A 27700-nucleotide genomic window follows, 5' to 3' on the forward strand; every position below is an offset into this window, starting at 1 on the left:
TCTGGGTGATTTAACAGTTTTTAATTATAACTTTTTGTACAACAGATTTTACATTTTCACAAGCTAAGAAGTTGATGATGCCACATAGCTAAGGGAGTCTGCAAACTCAAAATCAAAAAAAGCTGGTATTTCTGGTATTTCAAAAGAACAAATGGGACTGTGAAGGACAGCAAATATTTTTACCATCTCTACTGTTTGTTTGGTCCAAAAGTGGGGATCCTTTCATTGTGAGGAAGTGTCCCCAGTTTTGAGGCCTTCTGTGATCAGAAAGCACTGAGTCACTCTCATATTCCAAAGACCACGAAGACATGGCTCTGGGATTCAAATATAAAATGATCACACATACTCTAAGACACAGTTCTTAGAAATGCAATCAGTCCTAGGCAGGGCTTTTTGTAAAACAACAACTAATAAGATTTATCTTTAACTTTCCATCCAAACAGACATTCAGTTTGTGGGAATCATCCCACGTCCCCAACCATCTTCAAACACACCATAAAAAAATCCTTCCAAAGCATGGTCCGGAATATATTTGTCCTTAAATATTGATTTCTAACACCATGCAATGAGTTTTCTGTGTTCCTTAACTTCAGCATAGAAAAGAACCATTTAAATCTTTAGCAGGTCCATCTCATTAACTTCAACTCATCAAAAGAGCACAAATTAGTAAAAGATAGAAAAATAAGTGTAATTTTTATCCAAACAACAAACAAACAAAGAAAAACCTGTCAACACTGCATTTTAGCAACGTCATAAATGGGGCTATGGTACAAAACAGTATGCTTAGGAAATACAGCGGTTTTTAAGGTACAGTAAGAGAGTGATAATGATATCCTCTGCCTCAGATGCAATAATATTCCATAATCATGTACATACTGAGAGAAATATACATTTAAGTTGTTATAAAAAACAATATTCTGGCTTATTCAATGTACTCTATGTTGTATCTGAATGTCAAAATAGCTCACAATGCTCTGAAATAGAATATTATCAGACATTTATTTGTCCAATTCATAGTTTCAGCCAAGTACATACAGTGCATATACCATGTTTATGCTCGGTAAATAACATTAAAGTTCTACTATACATTAGTTGTGTTTTGAGAAGCGACATAAACCTAAGCAGCGAGTGATGAGTATCTTGTCAGTGGCTAGTGCTGAACATGCCACAGAGATGTGTGTAAGTATCCCGATCACAGAGAAATCTGTCAAAATTAAAAGCTAAGATTTTATTTGCCTCCAATGGAAAAGCTGGAAAAATGATGCCACAATGCCGTGTTTTTCCTTTTTTAAATTTTTCCAGTAGTCATCCAAAGTAGACGCACAAAACCATTAATGATTTCCATATAGATCAGAAGACAAAAGTAACCATTTGCTAAACTCCTGCCTGTGCTTAAGGTGTCAAGCTTTGAAGTCTGTTCAACATGGCAAAGTGGTGTTCGTCACAAAGAGCAATTTAACAATATTTGAAAAGTAGGAAGGGTGGCATCATCTCTTGACTCTAATGTTCCATTTCAAATACCTAAATCAACTCTTAAGTTGATATTCTTTATAATTCAAATTAGAAAATTATCAGGTTATTAACAACTAACACTGTCAGATCAGGACTCTTTGCCCTCAGGAGCATCATCCACGGAACATTTACCAAAGTTAGCTCTCATTCTCAAAACTGTTTCTAGTTTTCCAAGTTTCTAATGATGACATATTAGAACAAAATAATTTGTATTTCCACATCTGCTAAATGCATGCTCACGGTTTCCCTGGAACCACAATAGGCTGTCTATTGTGTGTGCGTCTTGTTTTAAAGCAGCTTGTACTGAACTTTGGATACTTTCTTGTTATTTATTTGTTTGTTTTTGGAACTAGAAATGACAGATTAGGACCACAGAGTCAAGTGCTAAGCTGTTAGCTAACACTAACAAGTTTTCTTAGGAAGGTGCACCCACAGACTGAACTGTCACACTGCACAGACACATATACCTGTTGATAATATTCAAGTAATATACAACTAAAAGATGAGAGCTTCCCTTATTAAAACTGGAGCACAGAGTTAGTGGACAGACTATTGGCCAAATTAACCACACAGGAATCTTATTTAATAAGTGATCACACTAGAAATGCTCCAAAAGGTAACACCACCAAGAATATGGCCGAGGGGTCAAGTTCAGTGACCTGAATTAGCTGAGGTGAAGGCTAGCAAACATCTAGCATATTTCAGGCAAACAGCACAGCTTATATTAGGAAGCAGAGTTGGCGTGTAGCCTGCAAATGTACAACAAAAACCCTCATTTGAGGTTCTCGTTCTCTAACCAGTAAATGTTAATTATGTAAATAAGCTTGTTAGTTAGAGATTATAAAGTATCTGTGACAGATCTTTGCTACTTAAAATGAAGAGGAAATTCTGCCTCTTTTATGTCATTTGAAACTCACCATACTGGAATTAATTAGCAACAGTGACTACGGCTTATGGGGTTTAGCAAATGGTCAGCTTAAATTTAACATTTCCTCTCTGAACATGCTTTGACAGTTTTACAATTGAGGCAATAAGTTGTAACACAGAAGTGACAGAAGACGATGTACTGATGGATGCATGAGTTAGTGCTGATTACACTCTACAGCAGCAAGCCTGCTTTTTGTCAGCTCTGGTTTTTGTGGGCTCGATGCAGTGGCGTTCATCTAAGCAAAAAGGAAAATTCAGGTAAAACTTTAGCAGCTTCTCTCTTACCTTCTCCAAAAGAAACATTAAACATGGTTTGGACAATTGCAAGTATGTACAATCACTAACGAGTGGAGTGGATTCAGCCGTCCACAGCAGCGTCCCGACCTGTGATCGCTGAGCAACACGCCGTTTTATAAAGTGAAGAAAGGGAGCCGAAAGCCTCGGACCGAGTGTGTTGCTGTGTGTTTCTGTCTGACTGTGTGAAAATGTGCATCAAGTGTTTGTGGGACTTTGCCTGTGTGCTTCTGCCAGCGGCAATCTGTGTTCAGTATGAGCTACAATAAAAACAGTTTGGGCGCTAAACTTCTCTGATGTTTTAAGTTAATGTATTTTGTCCTAAAAAAAGAAAATGACTTTTTTTCGTCAAGTGACATTTGATTCAGCTCATAAAAATGTAAAATACCAGATCACGCCATTATCAAAACAGACACAAACCACAGAGGAGATGGAGTAACACCTAAAAGGCTGCCCAAGTGATAATATGTAGCCATTACTGAACTCACTGTGACTTTTAAGCGAAAGATCCCACCTATAGCCTCAACACACAAACAGACATGGGTGAAAACTGATCAGACAACTCTGAAAATTGATGTTCGTTTACATTGCGTTCCAAGAGTCACACGCTGTGGTTTATTGGAATGTAGTCCTCCAGTATTTTCTCATCTCTGCCCAAGTGAGCGGGGTACGAAGCCGTTTCAAATCACCTCTTTCTCCGACTAACCCAACATGAGCACACAGTCAAAACTTGAATTAACATGTATAGCAGATCACTGTTTTAGCACACAGCAGCAATGCTAAAAAAAAAAAAAAAAAAAAGAGAAGAAAGAAACAACAAAGCTTTTCAAAAATTCATTAAAAAAACAAAACAAATCAAAGCAGGAATTAAAAGACAGAATCCAAGAGAAAAAAGTACAACAGGTCTAACTGAAAAGAAAGGATATAATTCCTTGTTTGTCTTCTTCTTTTATACAAATGTGTTTGTCAGTCTGTTTGTTGCTGGGAAGTGACGCAGCTACAAATTGCCTTGCCAGGAAAGCACCGGCAGGCTGCAGTACCACAGCCAGAACAGCGGGGGCAGCAGAGAGGCCAGGCCCTCAGGCCGTCTGGAGGCAGCCGAGTTTCTCAGGATGGCGTTGGAGGTACTTGGACCATCTATCTGAGGGTCCTGTTAGACAGGTAGACAGAGATTGGAGAAAATGAGCTCAGCGTGGTTCTGAGATGTTCCAGAAAGATTATGTTCACAATATGCAGCTGGCATTGCAGAGGAATTTAGGAGGAAATGCAAATGCCTCAACTTTTGCTTATTTTTATTTTATTTTGTTAATATTATGCCTACATACTCATGTTCACAATGTTTAAAATGTCTTCAGCATTCATTTGGTGTGGCACACTAAACCATGAAAGGTTGTTTTTATAAGTAAAATGCCACCGTGGAAAGTTAAAAAAGTAGAAGTGTGTGTGCGTGCTTAAATTTGCATGTGCACCACGTGCTGGTATGTGTATACAGGACTTCACCAGCGGTCTTTGGCTAATAAAGCTGCAAGCTAACGGCTGGGTCATCTCCCCAAGACCTGGCCCTGCCTCTATTAAATGTCAGTCCAGTGCATAACAGTGCCTTATTATTGTACAATGACATTTACAGTGAACTTTAAAAGCCACCAGATAAGCAACGATCCCATTTCAGCCTCAAAGGAACTACAAAGAACAGGAGTTTACAAAGAAGGCAGGAAGGATTGCTGTGGCAATCACTGTCAGATGGAGGTCAGAGACTTTCAGCTGGGTCAGATTAGAATTGGTGATGATATGATAACTTGCCGATTGCCTTGTGGTCTTGAATGAAATTGTCGTATCAAATGAAAGGGCATAACAGCTTGAGCTTTCACCACCGAAACAAGTTATAGGTTCTCTTTGTGCGATACTGTATCTCAAAGCAAATCTTTAATAGCAGTTTTAACCTGTAACATCAATATAAACCAAACGACCACCGTAATAAAACCTCCTGTCTAAAAAAGCACAGGTCCCCCTCGTGTCACCAAAATAACCCTGACGCTTCGGAGATAGATACAAGACCTTTATGGTGAGTTTTCTTAGTGTGCTGTGGTGTAGATGCGGGGATGTTGGCAGCACATCTTCCGTTTCTGTTACTTTAAAATGAGTGAGGAGGAGAATACCTCACACATATTGTGGGATACTAATTTGGACTCAGGGCTGGGTGAAGACCTTATGATCATGTGAACAAGTGTGATATTATTTATTTGGGTGGTATGTGTCACAGTAACACCCACATGTATACCAGGAACACGTTTCCCTAGCAGAATCATTAAATTATAACGAGATTATCAATGTTAGTTACTTTGCCTGTCAGGGACAGCGTGCTGTGGATAGATACTTGCAGAGCTGTGAAACATACTTTAGATGGATGCTTTCCACTCTAGTTATTAACTTTTACTTTAATGTCAAGGTTTTGGTATAACTCTTATCAGAAGGTCTACATTTTGTTGCTTTGTAGATGCCTTTTTAACCGTAAAAGGTTTACTTAAATACATCTCTAACCTTACTCAAAACACATAGTTGCTCTTCATGTGCTAGACATTCAGCTTATGCTTATTCTTCAATTTTTACAATAGATTTGTAGTACAACATTCACCGACATTGAACTTACCACACAGATGACGCCATCAGCACTCGAGTTTGACTGCGATTTCTGAGCCTGCAACAGAAGGATACAATCAAACATCTCAACCTACAATCAAGCTTATATCTGCAAATGGCAGTCGGGTTATACGTTACTGAAGTTTCAAGGTCGAGAGTCTGAAGTGTGCATGTTACATCACAAAACAGAGACTGTCAGCAGAGAATCAGAAGCAATTAATTTGCTTTGTTCAACAATCAATGCAGCAATATAATTTTAATTAGACTGAAAATATTCTGTCAATGTGTTTTCACAACAGGTGAAAACACACGGATCGGTGTTCAAACACTGTGACTGTGACTAAACTTCAAACAACTATCACATTCATTCTGTGCATTTATGAAAGCTCGGTGCTGCTCTGATCATAAAAACAGATTGGAACCTGAAGCTGAATTGGAAAAATCTACAGTAACCTTGCAGAGTTTACGCTGAGAGCCTGTTAAACTTTTAAAGCCTCTGATATTTACACAAGAAGAACGAGAGTGAGCGCAGGGGGACAGTCAAACCCCCACTCTGATTTGATCTCAGATTTATCATTCAGCAGCTGTCACACACTCAAATACACTGCCTTTAAGTCCCAGTCTGTCACACACACACACAAACGCTTTCACCATGTGCGTAAATGAAGGTTAGGGATTGTTCTGTGATGACAACCATGACGGATAATTTGAAGGCTTAACTTTTTTTCATGATTATTACGAGAGTACTATTAAAATTACAGCATACGTAGATATCATACCAAACGCAGAAATGCTCTGTGATGCAGAATGCAACTCTGTGGTTGAGCTCAGCCAACCATGACCATCCAGTTTTTCAACAAAATGCTTGCTGGGTTACTTAATTACTACTTAATAACTGTGTGTCAGCTAATATTAGTGTCTTTCATTTTTTATTTAGGAAAAAATGTAGAAATGTATTTGTATTTTGTTAAACAGTGTTGATTATATCTAACAATATATCATACAATCACATAAGGCAAAGGTACTAAACTAGAAATTGCTTTTTACATCTCTAGCTGGTATTTCAATCATACAAAAACATACAAAATACAGTCCTGATCAAAAGGGACGGTCGGTTTTAACTGGAAATAACTTTTGTCATATCTAAGAGATCATCTTTAAAGTAAAGAAGCAGCTTCATTATGACAACTGTGGTTTCAGTGTTGAAGTTAACCACCAGAGCCCAGAACTTAACATTACTGAAGGTTATTGTGGCATCATCTTGACAGAAAACAGAACAAAAAGTCAGCAAACATCCAAAGACTGGGAGTTTGAAGTCTAGAATCCAAAATTCAACTAGAACAGAAACTAATGCGCCGCAACCAGCGTTGGAACATACATCAAAACCTCTGAGTTCACTTTGCACGAGATAACTGTGAACAGGGAATACAAAAGAACATATTTAACTGTGTTGAATTCAGCGTTACTCGGCACAGTACATGAAAAAAATATATAATGGAAAAAAAGAGCAGCAATGGAAAAAAAGAAACATATATAACATCGTGACAATCATGTCCTCTGGGTCTAAGCTCTTCAGGCAAATTTCTAAACAGATTAGAAGTGATTACCACTTTTGCTGATTGCAAGCCCACCATGAGCTGATTTACTGATTGGCAGTGTAGACCTTGTAATCAGCATGTGAACATCTTGTATTTTTGTTGTGCATTTGGTGAATTAAGCAGCTGGTTATGAGTTTGCTACCTGTTTTTCTTTTCTACCTCTAAGAAAAGAAACTTTATTTTTCTCTTTTCTTCTAATGACCTGCACACTGAATATATGTATTGAGGATGGATGCTGTAAGTGAAACGCCTGTGTGTATACAGGAAGTAGGTGTGACAGCATAATAAATGGCTCCTGTATACAGTATAGTGAATTCAGGCCAAAAATAGGGATGCACAGAATGTAGCAGGCATAGTATTATAGAAAGTGAGAATGTGTATTTTGTTATTATACCCATGCTTCAGCGCTAAAGTGGAAAAAAAAAAGGGTTGGGTGGAATGATGTCTATAAATCATGGTGTATTTGCAGGCCTCTGCACAACGACCCAAACAGCAGAACAAGCTGAGATTTTAAAGCATTGTCAAGGAAAAAATAACAACACAATGACTAAGCACAACTTGCTTAGTCATTGTGGGGTTGTGTTTCCTGATTAGGGCCCATCTGTGTTTACCGCCATTGTGCTAAACGTTTCCCCGTCTCATCACTGAAAGAGACGATAAAGTTTTACAGCTTGTTGCTGAAGTTTCGAATCCCGAGGGCACCGAGTGTTTCGCTGCAAAACGTTGGAAAAGCTTAATCATGTGAATGTGAATCTTACATCGCACATAGATGTAGGCTTCCATCTGCCACTTTATTGCTTTTATGATTGCAACATCTTCATGATGACTAACAAATTCAGCAATTTAGATGCAGATATTTGTAAGATTTGCATTGTTGCAACTGTGAATATTAGTCATTCGTGTCTTTATAAGATTTTCTGGTGATGTTAAAAGTGTAATGTAATAATAATTGTGATTTAAAACTGACAAACATAGCAATTGAAACACATTTATTGCCTTAGCTTCCTCTTGGACTTTTGAGCCATTTAGAGTTTTCGTCTTCTTTTACAAAGACATCAAGTCTGTTAACAAATATGTGCATGGGTGGAGGTCAGTGAATTCAAATACACATTGCTGTTCTTTGTTTTGTTTTTCTGATTTACTTCCCTGTTTGGAAAAGTCACATTAGCATGTAGAACATTTCCATATTTGTCCAGGGTACTTCCTGTCTGCTTTGGAGTCAACTATATTTATAACAACAAAAAAGAAAAAAGAGAAATCAGGCTGACAAAGCCCTGCGGTTTTGAAATGTGTGCTGATCTGCACACATTTATGTGTATGTGTTTCTATGAACATGTGTGTAAATTTTAGCCCTTTTGTGTGAGGAAAGAAGAAAAGCGGAAATTCTAGTATCTTAATTTCCTGTAAAAACTAAAGAGGATGAAAGCGTCTTCACATTACCGCCAAAACAAAGACACACAGTGGGGAAATTAAACAGAGAGGAAAGTACCCTCTCCAGCACAAGAAACGAAGACAAGAAAAAGGAAGCTGGGTCTCTTCTAATTCAGCTGGCAGCTTGAGAAAAACACTGTTCAGCCACATGTTTGAACATTTTTTAAAGGAGCCAAGTTCGATTTATAGACACTGATAATTTGAAAGGTCTCAGGCTGGTTATTCTCCAGCCCCTAAAAATATAGATCTCACTGGGAGGTGAGGAGCTTTCAGCTTTTAACACCTTCAACATTTTTTCTCTCCACTTTAATTTTTTTCGTCTTTCAAGCCGGGGTAAATGCACTTCAGATCTGCCAGATTCTCACTGGCTGAAACTGGAACGGTTTTGAGTCAGTGTTTAATGGTGATTGTTCTGCATGTTTGTGCGTCTCTGTGTGTGTTTGTACAGGAGAGAGATCAGTGAGGAGAGTGGAGTGAGTTTTCTTGACAGGCCTGTCCCCCGAGTGTGTCATTTCAACAGCATCGTCCGCATTGATGCTTACACACACACACACACACACACACACACACACACACACACACAAACATGTACTCTGAAAAATAAAAAAAAAACAAAAAATAAAACACACACAACACACATGCACACACACACACACACACACACACACAAACACACACACACAACACACACACACCGACACACACACACACACACATGGACACAACAACTCTCTCATTAACTTGTATTTGACGTGGTATCAGAGCAGTGCCAACAGCACACACGCATCAGTACACTACCAAAGCTCATTATCAGTGCAGACTGGGTGTTTGTGTGAGTGCGCTTGCCTTTGTGTGGATTTGTGTGAACAGGCTTGAGTGTGTAATTGCATCTATCTAGAATATCTGTCTGTTAACTTAACTTGCAGGGCTTCATGGCTGCTTATACTGTCTGTGCCTACGTGCATACAGTACAACTTTCCTCACCCACATACATATTATATGTTGCAGCTATCACTTTCACATAGATTAAAAGCTATGCTATTCTCATACTGACTAAGTAATGTGGAGAACGGCCCAGCATAGCCAGCTACATTGCTACTAAGACACTTTGAAGTGTTGGTGTGGCGCTCTGTAACATCACCTCAGAACCACATTACTGGTTGATTCCTCTCTACATCACTGAAAGCAGCCACTACTGATTTGTCCTGCAGCAACAAGTGTTGTTCAGTGTCAGTTTTAGCTCTTAGCAGACTTTTTCACCTTCTAACCTCTGATATACATACAGCAGACCTTTGTAGGACTTTGAGCACAATGGTATGTAAGCCAGGTTTGCAAAGTCATCCTTTGTCATTCTGGTACATCACTGTAATGCCAGCCCACATCAGATCACCAAGCAACTGGCTGATTTTATAAATGGCATGCTATTTGTGCCTCTGCACGCCACTTTGCAACTTGCTCAACTTCCTTCATGCAGTCAGTCATAGTTTGTCTAAATGTGCGTAGTTTCATGAAAATCAAAAAGATTAAACATAGAAAATATACACAGAACTAAAAGTAAAACTAGCTAAAAGCAAAAAATGGTAAATTTTCATAATTATTACTTTTATTAATGAATTTTTAATGTCACAGTTGTTCTGCCTTCAGTCAGGTGCCCAGTTTTCCATGATTAATGCAGCTCTGGCTTCAGTGTTGTGCTAATTAATATTTTAAATATTTAAATAAAACATGTTTGGTAGGTTAATTAAATTCTAAATTGGCTGAAGATGTTAATAAGTAATGAATGTTTGTCAGTCTTGCTTTATCAGCCATGTGATAGACTGGCGACCTGTCCAGGACGTACCTTGCCCTGACTCTATAACGCTGAACAGTCACGGGTTCAGAGACCCCGTGACTCTGAACTCCATAACTGGTTGATTAAATGGATTAGTAACATAAATAATCGATTTTGTTTCTAAAAAGAAATAGGTGATTTCAAGTGACAAGGCTACATAGATCTTATATTATCACTCTTTATTTTGGCCAGTTTGTCGTGGGTTTAAAACCCTCAGCTTTACTACTGTGGTGAACTCTTACTACACCCATCAAACAGGTTTCTAGAAAAAGCAGCAGTAAAAGCTGCAATAAACTCGGCACCAAACTGCAACCAAAGTGCTGACTTAAATCGCTAAAGACCCAGTCATTTCCCTCAGAAGATGGAGGATCTCAAAGGAGGCTTAAATTTATCAGGTGGCCAGAAACACGTCTCCCAGTGAATCGTAATGTTGTGTGTGTCCACTGAATGTGGAAATAAACAGTCTAAAAAACAATGTTAATAATTGTCTAGCACTTGTTCAGTTTCTCTCAAACAGCAGAAAAGAAAAAAAAATCAATTTATGAAAGGCTGGGTTCAAAGGCTGGGTTTTTAAAAACGAAGCTAATTTTGTTAAGTGGAGTTTATCCTCTTTAAAATTTGCTGACTGTGGATTTTTAGTGGTATTACAAAGACGAAACCAAAACTATTCAGAAACGGCCGAAACAGGCACATCATGTGCAAATATAAGATAAGGATAAAACATGGTGTTTACAGTTAAGATTTCTATTCACAAAAAGAAACGATTAAGGTGAAAGTGCCTGTAAACAATAACTTTAACAGTTGCATGCTGCTGCATTGGGTTGTGGTATCGTTATATGTGAAATGGCCCTCTGAGGCTCTGTCATCTCTCTGCTGGTAATCACAGTGTTATCCTCATTTCCTCCCTGACCCAGGAAGAGCCCGTCACCAGTGTTCAGGACTGATCCCTCCATTTAGTCAGCCAGATAACTGTTGTTCCTGTAGTGCAGAAGAAGCTGCTCCAAAGGACAGACTGACAGTTTCAGAGCCTTACAGGTCACATTAGGGAATATGTGGATAAATGCATAGATACACACATGAGTGTGTCAGTTAATGAAGGGGCACGCCTAGAAATCTACATAGGGGGTAAACATGAATAATCCCACTGGAGAAAATATTCCTGTCCACTTAGTACAATATAATCTCTGCTTTGACCTAAGAGGAAAATCTGCCTCCATATCCCCATCGGCAACTTTTTAGTACCAACCTGGCAATATGACAATTAAAAGAATCGTAATGTTGAGTAAAGCTGCAGATGTTAGCTGGTATTCTCAGTCTATTTGGCAGTAAGGACAATACCCCACATTTATTTGTACTACAGTACTCATGGATCTAGGGGGGTGGTCTTCACACGACATACAGCCACTATAGGCGGGGTTAGCACAATGAGGAGAATATTATGAACCAAAGTTATATAAGATTATTCTTTTTAGAATATTAATTAGAGAGAGAGAAATGACATTTACCAAAGAGTTGCAGATTATCAGGTCAGATAAAAAAGAAGGAAACTTTGATACCTTTTAGAAAAAAAAAAAATCCTTTTTACAAAGTAAAACTATCTTGCACCTGTGCTACATTGACTAGAATCCAGCAAAAAAAATAAAATTGGGGCATGCTGAAGGAGGGTTTCAATCTTGATATGTATAACCTCAAATGTGAGACTCACATGTATGGTGTCATATGGTGTTTAACTGAGAAATAACACTGGGAAAAAGGAAAAAAAAAGGTCTGAGAATCATTTTCTTACAGTCTTCAGCAGTCATTTTTTTCCTTCTTATAGTGCTATTTAATTTTCTTTGTGATAGCCTCTATAAAATCCCCCTGAAAACTCCATGCTGGCTCGCTTTGTGGTAGTTTGCAATTTTTGAGGGGCAGCATTGGAGGCAAAAGATGATGACAGGTTGACCTGCAGGATGACAGCCTTCCCTGCCATCTTCAAAGCCATTGGATAAACCCAGACTAAAAAAAATAGTACCGCTCCTGCAGTGTTGATCTTTGAAAACTAGACACAATAAAAAATGTTGGAGATTGGCTGGATATGTGGGACATCTGGTCAAGCTAACCTGCGTGTGTGACCCACCTGTAGGCTGCCGCAGAAGTGATAGATTGCAGGGTCTGTGTTAATGTGGTTGTCAATGGTGTTGGGGTTGCGTTCACGGTTTCTTTGGTAGGGGGTGGTGATGGAGGTGGTGGTCTGGACGGGGGACATGGGCTGCCACACCCCGACATCAGTTCCATTCCCGAAGGCCTGGATGGCGTTACCTACAAAGGGAAGAAAAGAAATGTTTATAGGTTTCCTGTCCAGAAAACCAAATCCAGGTAAGTTTAAGTTATTTCATGGCTCAAATGCACGATAATCCCCGTGTTAAAAGTAAAACTGTATTTTGCCCAAACCACAATTATAGGAGAGTTAGTGGGTACTTAAGTTTTGTTATCACTTCCCTCCATTATAAATTCACCACACCGTCAAAAACCTGAGTGCTGATGTGGCTATTTACCATTAGAGTCCATTAGCAACCCTATTAATAGCCTTCTATGGCTTTGATGTAAAACACACACACATGCATATACACACACACATCAGAGGGAATCTGAGCCTTACAGAGCTGCTGTTTGAACGTAATGATATTCTTCCCTCCAACAGTGAATTATGACCCTGAAAACTGTGGTAAAGGAAGGAAGAGCTGATCTGCATAACTGCTCTTTAACCCCACTCAAATATTCATACTTACATGTGCAAAGACACGTGATTATGTCGGCATGATGAACAGCATGCAGTATTTTCATATTGCATGTTCAGGTTTGTTGGTTTCCGCAATTTTCTTTGACAAATCCAACGTCAAAAATTAAAAACGCAGTTGTGAGACAAATTTATATAAATATTAGTGTAAATTATTACTATAATCTGTGTTTAAAATTGATTGCCTACATAGAGCATCAATGCAGAAACGCAGTGTTGCTTTTAGAGGGGAGCTAAAATAAAGTGCTGCAATTAAGTTTAAAATAAAATGTGTTTTATTAGCAGAATAACCTATCAGTCTTTTCTAGCTCTTATTGATCTTAAAAAAAGATCCATAATAATTCATTAATGATAAAAGATCTATATTTGAGAGTAAAAGCAGATTCATGGTTGCAGATTCATGTACCTTAAGGTATAACATGTCAATAACCTGCACCTGCAATAACTTGCAATGCATTAAATACATTAAAAAGATCAGTCAACATTTGACATTAAAAACTTTGCATAAAGTCCTTAAATACACCCAGCTGGACTTGATAAGTTCATTTGTGAAATGATGTAATGTAACACACAGTAATGTTGTTACTTTGAACATAAAAATGATAAAAAAAAATTAGTATAATGACATTTAGTTGCTGAGCTACAGATGGTGTAGCAGGGGTTTGAGGAGAAATAAGCATACATACATAAAGACAGATATTTTTTGTATTATAGTAAGAAAGCTCATACTGACTAATACATATATGCCTGGTGATTTGCCTTGTATCTGAATATGATGCTGACACCAGTCTATGTTGTTGCTTCTGGAGAAAATGAGGCTTTATTTTCTCCAGTAGTTCAGGAAACATGCACTCCATTAAAGAGAATATGGAGACACATCCATAACCAGTTTAAAGGAGGATCTAAAAACCAAGTGAACCTGTTTCAGCCTGCAGACCTGTAAATTTGCTGATTCAATTCCAGGCCTTTGTAGAGTGGCATCCTTTAGACCGGTTGTTTCTTTGCAGGACCAAAGGAGTACCAGCAGCCGTGTTAGCAAAATTAATTTGTGAAAACTGAAGAATGGCTGATATCAGATCTGAGAGAAACAATCCTCGTAGTCTTTTCTGAACACAGCAAGACAGCGTCCCCTAATTCCTGCTGACCCAAATCTACTCGTTTTCTTGTGCAAGAGGAATGAGGGGATCCTTGGTGTGTGCCTGGCATCTCAGAAGGTGATAATGTTCTCAAAATGTTTACCTCTGGCTACATGCATTAGAAAAGTCTGGATTTTAAGGATATTTTATGGAATTTTATGCAATCAGATTTTGTTCTGATCTGTTTGAATAGTCCGTGTAAAGAAAATGGTGAAAGATAAATGACTTAGATTTAAACAGAGTTTCTTTGAAGCCACTGAACAAATCACGATCTTCCACTCCTCTGGTCTTTCCTTTCCTTCCTCCTGAGAAACTGATTTCCAATTGAACTCCCCATGACCTAGAAAGAACCTTTGAGTTAGTTCCAGTCTGCAGATTTAATAAATGTGACTAGTAATCTCGAACTAAGCAAACCCAGAGGCTTCTTCACTTGATGTGCCTTGCCAAAGTGAGCTCTGGTAAGAGAAAGATCTCTGACACAGACAAACAGCATAATGTTTTCATTAATGTAGATTCTATAGAACTTTATTGTGAAGGTCGTTGTTGTGATTTGGCACAACTTAAACAAAACTACTTTTTTGTTTAGTTTAGTTTTATCAGTGTAGAAATCACATATAATGGCAGAAAAAAGGCTATGATTGTGTTTTATTTATTATTAGCTATAACAATAGACATGCCTTTTCTGTGTGTACCTTTCATTTTGACTGTGACAATGCAAAATATTATTCCCTCAACATATTTGTTTAACATTTCACAAGAGATGCGGTAGCTGAAGAAATTGGCTGGCATTAATTTTTGGAGATGCAATATTCAGCACAAAACAAGTAATTTTTGTCAATATCCTGCAGCCCTGATGCGTGCGGCTCTGCTCAAGCACGTGAATATTTAATTTTTCGCCGATGTGTGTGTATGCGATTGCGTAGCTGGTAGCTTTGTGTCGAGACAGCAGAAGGCTGATGGGGATATTGGAGGTGTTGATGGGCTCTTTTTTGTCTCTTCTGTCTGTCTCCTCACCTAAGGCCTAATTACAAAACACACTCGCAGCACAGTGAGCGTGCGTGAAAAACAGGTTACATGTCAAATTAAGGCACAGGACATCAGACCTGCATGTGTGCTCACTCCACTCCTTATTTTTAGATATCCAATGTTTTGGAACCTGTGTTTTTTCCTGGCTCCTCTCTGACATTTCCACTCATTTTGAAGTGTTTTTGGCAAGGTGACGTCTTTGACTAATTATTCAGCATGCTATTGTAGAAATAAATAAAAACTTTGTTCAGAGATTAAAAAAAGGATTATTGATATTTCCTTAGTTTCTGTTGGAAGAGCTCACATACAAATATCTGTAAATATATCTACAGTTACAACAGTGGATGCGCATATTAAACATGACCACAGTTTTAAATATTGAGGTCAGTATGTGTATAAGCCAAATACTAAGGATTCAAGTTTTTTTTTTCCATTTTAAAATCACACTAAGAGCAGATTTTCATAATATAGTCATTTTAAACATTAGTGCAAAAGTAGCACTAAAACAGTTTCTTTCAGTCAGAAGATCAAGTGAGTGGCTGCACAAGGAAAAGGAACCAATGATGATTTTGATGTGTGCATCATGCAAAGTCACTCTCGTGAGTTGGCAATGAGGATAATAGTTCCCATTCTCAAAATTAGACAACAACCAAAACTGAAAAACAAAATACAAGCTAATCTTCTCTAAAACATTATAAATGCAAATACAGCTAGGTGTTATGAAAATTATTTTTGCAAAATACCACATTTTAAGCATCAGAGCTGTTTGCTTACCAGCATTTGCAAAATAGCAGTTAATCAATATTTGATCTTCTTATCTTGAATGAAAAACGAAACCTTTTTGTACTTATGTGAAATAGCATGTGTAGCTTTCATTGTGAGTGAAAATGTCATCAGCACACTAACCAACACGAGCATATTATTCACTAAGGTGACACTGGGCAAGTTCACACTCGTACCTCTGACATTCACACACTACCACACAATTTCTATGGTTTCACTTCACTTCCTACAGATTAAACTTCAAGAAGAGAAAGTATTATGTTAAGGGCAAAGCATCAATCCTTGAGCATATTTGCATAATAAACCTAAAGACACTGAGCCTTTGGCTTTCCTCAACACATTTGATACAGAGCTAATGGAAGTCCTGCTACTATTTACTCAGGATACATAAAAATGACTCTGTGGCATACCAAACAAAATATATTCAGTACATTAGTTTTCAGATACTGTTGACTGTATGAGATTTATGTGGCCAGTTTGATGTCACCTGCTGGTTTTGGACTCCACATTCTAAAGTTTCAGCATCAGCCTTTAATATGCACCCATGCTGTTTTTCTGAAGAGAAAAATGGCTGCAGTGAGAACGTAGAGCGTTAAATTATCAGCTAAAGCTAGAAAGCAGGGTTGTTAAGCATGTCTGCCAATTAGTGCAAAGTAACAAACTAAACAGGTTAATCAAAAAGAAATTCACAGACTTTTTGAGTGGGCTACACCAGCGGTCTCCAACCTTTTTTGTGCCACGGACCGGTTTATGCCCAACAATATTTTCACTGACTGGCCTTTAAGGTGTCGCGGATGAATACAACAAAATAAAACTAGTACCGGTACCGAAAAAAGAAGATTTATTCATAACACACGTGAAAAGACCCAGGAAAACCAAGTTAATGATAAAAACGATAACAAAATAACGCTGAAAACCGATAAAAACCCTGAAAACTATACATTTCACACCTGAGCCTCAACTCTCGCGGACCGGTACCAAACGACTCACGGACCGGTACCGGTCCCAGGCCCGGGGGTTGGGGACCGCTGGGCTACACCACACAGAAAACCATATTATACCTGATATAACTTCATTAATAAAAAACGACTAAAACCACAAACACAAGACGTCCAGTTCAGTGACTCAAACAGGCAGAACTGATGACTAGTAAACAGCAAACAGCCACGTGCATAACTCCAGTATCCAGATGAATGAGTCAAATTAAACCGGAAGCCTTTTTATATACACTAAGTAGCAAATCCCTTTCAAATAAACCTTTCTAAAACACTAGGACAAAGAATGATTTAACCTTCATCAATGCAAACGGCAATGTGCACTAGAACAAACATGATATCATCTTCCCACTGCAGCAGATATTGGTGTTAGTAGTATGAGTTTGCCTCATGCAGATGTCTACATTACCACTTTATCTCACTTTACATGTACACGGATTGTTGTAATACTAGAATTATGTTGGACGGCGTGACCTTTCCATATGCAGGAAACAGGGAGGAATTACACTAAAAAAGCTTTGAAAATATTAAAGTTGCAGTGTCTCCTTGAGAATATTAAAGCAGCGGATCCGAACCTGGGGGTGGGTCACACAATAACCGAGAAGCTGTATAAAAAAATTACAGGATAGGAATGCAGAAGGAGGTGTGTGCTATAATCAACCTCAATACTCTGAAAGCTCACACAACAAAACATACACATTTAAGGAAGTCAGAAGCTTAGAAAGATACAAACCAATGTAATGCTCAAAAAAAAAATCCTCTTTTCTGTCTTTTTGTCTAGTCTTTGTCCTTCCTCAAGTTACTTTCTAGCCATGACCCTGTAGCTGGTGTGTGTCAAGATCGTCAGAGTTGTCAGTTCCACTTACTGCTGAGCAAGCCTAATGAGAGCAGAAAGAGGGAGGGCATGAAAGGATGGAGACAAAGAGTTGGGATGAGCAGACAGAAGTGGGATGAAGCATGAGCTGGAGAACAAGGGAAAAAGAAAGGGTTGTAATGGGAAAAATAAGGGAGCAGTGAAGAAAAAGGGAGAACTGAGACTAATAATGAAGAGTCAGAGGAGGCGTATTCCTCCTCACTTTGAACTATGTTCAACTTCCCCAGTGAATAAAAGCAAATAGTAGATATAGAGGGTGTGTTTTAACCCACGTTAACCCCCTTTGATCTTGGAAATCTCACAATGACACTTGAACACACAAAATCATGCCAGCACGCAGAAGCAAAGACTTACAATACGTTTCATGTCTCCCACGTGCACTAACTGGGTGCAGACTCACACACACACGCACGCCGACTGCAGCAGCCCTTATTATCTAGAGCAGAGGAACCTTGTTAACCCTGACTGGTAAAAAGACAACGGAGTAGAGAAAACAAGAAGAGGGAGGGGAAAAAGATAATAGAAGAGGAGAAGACAAATGAGAGCGTGAAAGAGAGAAGAGTTGGTGAAAACGAGGCTGCCTCTTGTTGGTGTTTTCTCATCTGCTAACTGCCATTCTGACAGAGGAAAATCAAACCGCCCACTCTGCTCATGTAGAGCCGAACAACTGGCACCAACTCATTCCCCTCATTGTGACTACAGCTCATTGTCTTCAATGCACACCACTTTCTACAGCACACACCCACGCATGAACACCCTGCTTGCCACACTGGTCTCGTGGTTGATTGCTTCATCAATCGAATACTGAATTTTTAATTAAGGTGACTGTACATCTTGACAGCTGCAAATAGATAGTGGTCAATCTGTGCTATGTTGCACAAAACTAATTCATCATTCAGACCAACTTTCACCCAGTGACAGGTTAAAGCTGCTTGTACAACAACAACGTGAACAAGATTTCAAAGAAGCTGCAAGTAGTGTTAACTCATTCAAATTGCCACTCGAGGCTTTTTCAGGAAAAAACAAAAAACACTGTACATTACACTGTACATCAGGATCAAGCTGGTGAATACAGAGGGACCTTCAGCAGCTGATAAGACAGATATTCTCACTGGGAGTTGGCAGAGATTAGAAAAAGAACTGAAGGACAGTTAAATATTGAATTAATATCTACCCTGTGACCAGAAACACAGCTAATGGCAGCGTATGAGATGTGATTATAAAGTTACGCAATTCCGCCCAGGAAACATAACTTTCAAATCCTCCTGGTACACTGCTGGACCACGTCAACAATGGCTGCTATTTGTAAATGCCACTGACATAGTCCTGAAAAATGTACTTGTATGGGAATTTTAATGAACCTCCACTTCTCTTTCAAAGGAACCCCACTTTTATACTGAGGCTCATTCACCAGTGATGATGAGAGCTGGGTTACCATGTACAACACAGTGGGAGTAAGTACCATGTTTAGCATTTATAGAGTTCAACATTCTTATCGTAAAGCTGACATGACAGCCGTCTGATGGACTGGCTACTTGTCAGGATGTACTCAGCCTCTTGCCCTGTTAGAGTTGGGATAGGTTCTTAACCTACTCTGAACTATATAAGCAATGCAGAGGCCGCATTACTGAAACAACAACCAAGTTTTATTTTGATATGTTTAATTATTTTTTTCAATCACATAAATAACAATTTGCAATTTGAACTGATTTTTGCTTGCCGACATAATTTAAACCAAAATGCCAATTAAAAGTGTCTTAAAGTAAAATTCCAGAGCGCAAGAAGAGCTGGAATCTTTAATAGGAGATTTGTTTTTATCAACACTTAACCCATGTCATACCAGCTACCACACATCAGAAGCTACATTAAACATACTTTATAACTAAAGCAGGAGATGGCAACACTGTCTCGTCAAAATCTTTGCTGATTAAATGAAAACATTTTCAAATTTTAAGTTCACCTGATTGTTTTCACCTGTTTTCTGCTCCCTCCTGGTTCTTGTTGAGTTATTAGTCCACTGTGTGTCTGTTCCTGCATTCCTCTTTCCTGAGTCAGCTGTTATGCTTCCCCTTATGATGCTGCCCTGCCTTGCTCTCCCTCTCTCTTGAAATACGGTGACACCATGAGGATAAACATTTGTTTAAGACTCTGCATTTTGAAGCCTCTGCATGCCATGTCAGTTTTTTGGAATAACATTTGAACGAGAGGGTTGCATGCCAAGTTCCCAAGTAAAGCTATTATTGTTAGTTGCATTATACCTATGACGGCACACTCAAGCACACATATCTGGCAATTAGTGCAAAATAGCAAACCAATGAAATATTACAATTTCACTCACAAAAACTGAAGCATAAAAGTGACAACAGCATCTAAAACACTCTAAAAGGAACCACAGAATGGTCAAGTGGTTCGGGCTCAGCAAAGAGGAAGCCTAGCAGAGAGCTGCCACCCACACCTGCCTGGATCAAGACACCTGTAATCCAAAACCAACCACTCTCACAACTCAAGTGTCTAGAGGGATTTTAAAAACATCTACACACCATTAGGCCAAACCCGTATTTTATAACCAGCTGTAAATGTGCTTTTTAATATTGCTAAGATGGGTATTTAACCTCCTAAGACCCAAACTCTTCCACGACATGCATTTTTTAATTTCTCTTTGATATTTGGGCATATTGGGACCCGATGAAAGTAAAAAGTAAGAATTACCAGGTTTTTCTTTTTAACCTGATTTTTGTTTCTAAGATAAATGAGAGCCACAATGAGGATATTCGTTTAAAATTTCGATAGATCAGTGGCAGTATGTCCTCATAAGTGGATATCAGGCCCTTGTAGAGCAAAAGTGAGTTTTTTGGGCTAAATAACCCAAAATGTGATGTCCACATATGTGGATGCCAGGTCCTAGGAGGTTAAACATGGGAATGTGTGGAAATGTACTCACTTTTAGAGCCAACCTCAAGTGGCTGCTACAGAAACTGCAGTCTACAGTTCCACACTGCCTTCATTTTCCAGCTGCTCGGTGAGCACATATGCTCATCCAGCATGGGTGTCCTTGAGGGAGATTGTCTTCCAGCTGTGACCCTGTCTCCTGACCTCCGTAGAGGAATCAATTAGGAATCACATTACACTTAAACTGTGTTGGGGAGGAAAGAAGCAGCTGACTGCCACTGAGTGTAGTATCAAAACAGAAGGAGCAGAACCAGTTTAGATTACAAGGAAACTCAAAGTGAGGCTGGCTTACATGTGCACAGACCCATATTAATCTGGTTAGAAACAGGTGTGTTTACACTGAATGTATGTGGAAGAGAGAGAGAGAGCGAGAGCGAGAGCGAGCGAGAGCGAGCGAGAGCGAGCGAGAGCGAGAGCGAGAGCGAGCGAGAGAGAGAGAGTTTGCCCGTCTCCATGAGTTTGAAGACATTTTTAAGACTCAAAAAGTGGTTTTAGTGTCAAGGTCCATTTATGCTAAGGTTTGGTGTTAGGCATTCATTTTCGATGCTTAGGGTTAGGGTCAGCAGCTAGGGAAATCATTTTGTCAATTAAATGTCCCCACTAAGATATGAAAACACGACTGTGTGTGCGTGTGTGTGCGTATGTGTGACTTCAAGTAGGTTTGTTAATTAAAGTCATTGCGTAAGAGGGTTTAGATGGAAAAGCCTCTTTCTGTCAAAGATCTGGAGCAGGAGTTCTGCTACACATTGAGACACTCTGGTGCAATATGACTGGCTTTTTTTCTGTTATGCTGCTGGATAACAATGCAAGCATGGCAATGGGATATATTTGGTAAGAAGGAGATACTGGAAAGAAAGGAAGGGATAAAAGTGCACAACAAGAATATGACCAGCAGAGCAGAGTAGGTGAAAACGGACAGACACAGAACTCAGAAGAGCTGCTAAGACTAATCCACAGTCAAAAATTAAATTGAACAGATAACAGCTGGTCAAAGTAGAGCAGCACAAGAGGAAAACTTACGTAGGCAGGTGTTCTCTGTGAAGAACTCAGTGAATTTGTCACACTCATCCTTATTGTTGCCGCTGTTGCTGCAGTCGCAGTAGGGAGAGACACTGATTTTGGGTGAGCGCAGGTAGTTGGGAGTCATGACAGTACCTGGAGAAAGATGATAGAATGATTCACTGATTATTTTCAGTAACAAATGTGGTCCATAAACAAGGCTTTATTGTAAACTGTTCAACCCTGAATGAGCTGCTAACTACCAATTAAAAAAATAAAATAAAAAAAAATTTAAAGCCTTCAAAATATCAGGTATCATCATCGTGCTGTGTTGATGATAAATGTTTAGCAGTGATGATTTTTATTTTCTACGAGAGAAACGCAGTCTGGTGGAGTTTCTCCAGGAAGCAGAATGCAGAGAAGGTGGAGTGAAGAATAGGCTCTCTCTCTGCGAGGGAAAGTAAATAGCTTCAGTCAGTGATTTCTCACTCCCCCAATGGATTGTTCCCTTGTGCTGGCTGCAATCCAGAACAGGCCATTTTGTTTTGCAGTAGGCAGAATGAATTGGCGCTGTGTGGACAGTGTGTGTATGCGTGGTCAGGTTTGGCGACTTGAGAGGACCAAATCTCGAGTGTTGCAGTAACTGTTGTCGGGAAGAAATCAAGAGTGGGATTGGTCCACGTTGTGAGTGAGATAGCTACAAAAAATTACAGCTTGGTTCTTCATGTCAAAGCTGTGTTGCATTTTTAACAATGTCTTAAGCAAATTCTCGTATTTCAAGATCTTAGAAACTGCAGTTAATCCCGAGTCAAACCTGACCAGTCACAATCGAGCGAACTCACCAATCAGACCCGAGTAGGCGAGGAGGCAGTCTGCATAGTTCTCCTTCAGGCAGCCTGACAGCGAGCGGGGCTCCGGCTGGCAGTTGACAAAGAAGTCAGCGAGTCGTGACCTAAAACACACACAGATCAAAAACTATTTTGTGATTATAGCTCCAGCAGATAAGTTCAGATGGCCAATGCGACTGTAAATGAGCAGCAAAAGGCCCGGTTGAAATTAGTGTCCACTGGAAGTCATTTGTCTCAATTCAATTAGCCTTCTTAATGGCTGACTTCAGTGCGGTAAGATGACCCTTTATGCTGCGGCTGGTTTGTATCCTGGAATGAATGAAGCTACGGACTATTCTCCGCCCAGTCTGTTCTGTTTCATTTACCTCCTTCAAAAATGTTTGTTTACACTTTTGCACCAGGTGCAGTGGTTTGTGAAATTGAAATGGTGTTTGTAGTCCCAAGGAATTCACAATTTGAAGTGAAATTACGTGTGATATAGTGGCTCTTTGACACAAAGCTAACACCTTCAGACTCAAACATCTTTAACCATCTTGGTGTGTTGGTGCAGTTTCGGCACATAAAACTCAAAGGTGGTATGCTGAATGTGCAATAATTGGTCTCCACCAACTACTCGTGCTTAATTTGTGTGCGTGTTTGTTAGGACTTGTTTAATACCTGTAGTGACTTCAAAGGAATTTAAAAGCTGGACACCAAAGATCGTCTTTAATTCAGTATTTGATCAAATGTGAAATATATTCAGTGGTGTTCTGTTTGATTTACTAGGAACAAAAAAGTCATTGAAGAATATTACAATGCCCAAGTAAAGTTGATCTTTGTAATATAAGTGAGTTTGACCAAGTTCATGCCAAACAGGAGATGTTAGGTTTTCAAGGACTTGATGGACAGCCTGGGTTGTATTCATCAAATTCAAAATGAGCGTGTTTAGTATTTCTCATTTTCAGCATTTAAGATGCTCTTTATACTAGTTTCACGCATCCAGATACGGTTCAAATGATTTGCAAAGCAGTGTATCCTTTTTCCTCCCTCTCTCTCTTTTGTTCCTGTCTTAGTTTTTTTGGACATGGGGTTGTATCTGCACTTGCAGTGTGATCCGTCTTATCACACCAATCTGGTGCAGAGCTGAGCAGTGCCTGGCGAGAGCTGTCAACAGCAGCCAGCATACTACACCTGACATATGGTGAGGGAACTTGTGGAAATGCATGGCTTTAATCTGTCTGTGCTAACTGACAAATGGACCGGGAGGAAGCCGTGCTGCAGTGAGACCTGTTGTTCAAGCCCTGAGCATATGTGTGATGGATTGAGCGTATGGAGGATTGAAACTGCCAAAATCAAAAATGAAGAAAAAAAGATAAATGACTGAATATATAAATATGTTACAACAACATAAAAATAAATGCAGCCATTCATTGCGTTTCGTTTTTGATTTATATTTATCAATATTAATAAAATGACAAGTCAAAGAATAAAAAAAAAAAAAAAAAAAAAGTATTTATATATGCATCCTTTTCCTGTGCATCCACCATACTAATGTCCTAAAACCCTCCAAATTCAGTATCTTTCTATATTTCTGTAATCACTTTAAAAAATTACCTTATACAAAAATAAATGCAGAAAATTTACATTGAATTCTTAGTATAATAAACTAAATTCTGGCATCTTAGGTCCTTCATAGGAGAGTTCCATTGGGAGAAAGATGGACGGAAGAAGAGAAACTTGCAGTATAAATTTACTACTGCTGCCTGCTGTTAAGCAGAGACAGAGGGTGAGGCGAGAGGGAGGGAGACCTGAGGCCACAGTCCAAATGGAGCTCATTTATGATGCCTAATGCCTCCATTTAATCCCAGAGACCCACAAGACTGCTGGCTCAATCCTCCGGAGACTGCATAACCACATATACACACACACTAGTGAGGGCAATGTCAGATGTCCATCACTGAATTACTCTTTTCTGACTCTTAATGCAGGAACCCTACAGTGTACGTGGGTGTGAGTCTGAGACTTGAGGCATAAAGGCAGACAATTTATTACTGCTGGTGCTACACTGACTACTACACAATGTAAAGAGGTGTCTATGGGGCATGTTAATGCACAAATGTGTTTCACAAAGTGGGGACTTGCCTCAGATTTGCAGACAGAAAGCTTGTCTGCACACTGTAAAGAATTCGATTTTAGGCTCTGTGAGTTAAGATTAGAGTAAAGCCGAGGTCAAAGCATATTTGCCGCAAGCCACTTTCGGTGAAATTTCCCTCTAAGTGAGGACATACAGTTTTTTTATTTAGTTATACTGTTGGAGGTTTTGTTCCATTTCTCTATATAAGGAACGACAGTATGTCAGTGCACTGTGTACAGGCAGCTGCCTTGTTCATCAAAGAGCCAAAACACAAAATGATACTGATCTTTTTTCCAAGCTTGCACATATATAGTGCGTCCTCACCAAACAGAAGGGTAACCCTTAAAAGAGCCATGGTTAGCCTATGGTTTTGACTGATAGGCGCGGGATGCTACCACATGATGAAAACTAGTTACACAGTTGATCATAAATCGCTTTTCCTGCATATCCTACATCGTCGATCTACATCTAATGCCAGCTTAAAAAACACAGTTAATATCCAGAGCACACAGCATTTATCTCAGAAAAAAACCATGGCATCACATGGCATCCAAGTTACAGTATATCTGGTACTTATTGACCATATTGACATAAAAAGGGATTCCTCACTTGCAGATGTAGTTGGTCTTGCAGGATGCCTGCAGCTCCAGACAGTTGGGTTTCTGTTTCTCTTCATACGAGCAGACAGGAACGATGGTTTGACGTCTCCTTTCAGAGCATGCCGTTTGGTCGCTGAGCGGGCATGAGCAGAATAGCATGCCGTAACTGTGCTTGGGAGGAACCTGTGTGGCAAAAGAAACCACGACATTAAGGATAGAAATTAATTCCTTTATTAAGACCCGCATTATTACTCATATTTTAGCATTATTCTGCGCTACATGTTGTACTGTCTGTGCCTTTAGACACATTTTCTGGATTTCTTTCTTGATGTGGTCTGAAGTAGCTGTTTTCTATTCGTTTTGATGGATTGTTGTTGTTTTTTTTAACTGCTCCTAACTTTATTCAGTATTTATCGGTACAAACTCACCTTGCCGCAGCTCATTTGCAGCAAGATGGTTTAACATCGCTTCAATAAAGCATCAATCAAATCTGACGTTCAAGTTGAAAGAAAATGTAGATGTAACAAATGACAGTCGGACCACAATAGGAGAATGTAATGATACTTTAATCTCCAACACAAAGAAAAGCCTAACGCTCAAGGCTCTTTACGCAAAGACATCTCTATTATGATAAAATAAAGAAAAATTATACATCACACAAAGATTAACAATGTCACACTTTCTCTGTAACATTTCTATTTATTCATCTTGTTGCTTTGCAGAAGCAGTGCCAAGTAAAGTTATTCAAAAAGGGGCATCACAGAAGCTGGGTTGTAATTACAATGCTTCACATCATTTTTCACAATATGGAACAGACAGCAAAAACATCTTTTGTGTTTTATGACTGAATCAATGTCAAAGCTTGGCGCTGGAATAGCATACCCTGAACAAAAAGACCCACATGATTATTTATTGTGAGTTTGACAACCCCTCAAACTTATGCACTTCAAAATCGTTCTTTCTTTTGAAGCAGGTCCTTTGTGCTGGACATTCAGCTTTTATCAGATATCAGTCATTTGGAAAACCTCCAGTGTGTGTGTTCTTTTTCTTTCTGTTTGTTTTTTGATAAGCTCGTATCAGAAGTGCCTTGCCTTGTCAAAGAACTGCCGCAGGGCCTTGTGGCACTTCCTCTTGTTGCAGACTTCAGCTGTGGAGACGCGGCTGGTACAGGGGCTGATGTAGGCCGAGCGGTACTTCTTACACGTGTCGTTCAGGTTGCAGGCCTTAGCAGCATTGAGACAGTTGTTCTCTCTGGCCACTGCAGGTTCACCTAGTGACATAAAGGGGAGAGGAGACATCGGGGAGAGGAGAGGATGAAAACAAGAAAGAAGGGTTATAATCACAGAGGTCATCAAGCATGTGATGCTAATGCAAAGCAACCCAGAGATCACTAGAAAAAGCAGAAAGCGCTATCACTGCATAACTTATTGTCACATTCTTCATAAAAGTGACTGTGTGGGAGTGAGAAGGAGGACCCAGGTGCAGACACGGAAGGAGACGGAACTGAGTGTAAACAAAAGGCGAAACGTTTGTTAGGCTGAAAAAACATGAATACGAAAGCAAAGCAAGGCGAACAAGCGGCGAGAACTAAAACTAAAACCTAAACTAGGAGAACTAAACTGAGATAACTATGACATTAGACATGAACAAGATTCTGACCTGAGAAACTATAATGAGGAAGAAACAAGAACATGAAACATAAACATGACCTGAGCAGAATCATGAAACACAGGCACTGACATGGCGTGGTAGGAGGAAACACGGACGACCTGACGAAGACCGAATGAAAACACAGACTAAATACACACAGGAGGTGATCAGGGGAAGTGGAAACACATGGGGAAACAGCTGACTGGAATAAACATAATGACACTGTGGGGGAAGTAAAACTAAACACATGAAACATGGAAACACCAGACTTTTCAAAACTAAAACAGGAAACAATGAGAAACGTAGACATGACAACACCAGCTAGACACTTGAGACATAAAACACGTGGCGAGACAAACGCACAGGGATAAGTGAAAGTACAACACTGAGGACAAGACAGACCACATAGAGGACAGGAAAGACTCATAACTAAGGAGACGAACCTAAAGTAGACTTAAAACTCAAGAACTTAACATCCTTTCAACTGAACATAAGAAATCACAAATACAAAAATAAACTCAATATGCTGTGTCACAGACCCAGCCCCTGACACTTATTGTATAATGAACAAAGCATACGAATCCTCTGCATCAAAAACAATCACAACAATGCAATACATCATCAAATTAAAAGTGAAATGTATTAGCTTATGTAACACAACTGGTTTTCTTTAAGGCCATGTGAGGTGGCTTGTTTTCGGTCAACGAGGTTGTATCCTA

General features: G+C 39.2%; 1 protein-coding gene across 1 annotated transcript in view; it reads right to left on the reverse strand.

The window, feature by feature from the left end:
• The window catches only part of gfra1a (gdnf family receptor alpha 1a), a gene marked incomplete at its 5' end in the record, with an annotated part of 96416 nt that continues 68716 nt past the window's right edge, over positions 1 to 27700 (reverse strand). Inside the window, 7 exon segments of the mRNA XM_014337854.1 lie at positions 1 to 3883; positions 5381 to 5428; positions 12350 to 12531; positions 21793 to 21927; positions 22614 to 22723; positions 25342 to 25514; positions 26423 to 26601. Of these exon segments, the coding sequence (XP_014193340.1) occupies positions 3731 to 3883; positions 5381 to 5428; positions 12350 to 12531; positions 21793 to 21927; positions 22614 to 22723; positions 25342 to 25514; positions 26423 to 26601 (980 nt within the window).

The sequence above is a fragment of the Haplochromis burtoni genome, unplaced genomic scaffold (genome assembly GCF_018398535.1).
Source record: "Haplochromis burtoni strain Fernald_Lab_line unplaced genomic scaffold, NCSU_Asbu1 Contig_106, whole genome shotgun sequence".
Lineage (NCBI taxonomy): Eukaryota > Metazoa > Chordata > Actinopteri > Cichliformes > Cichlidae > Haplochromis > Haplochromis burtoni.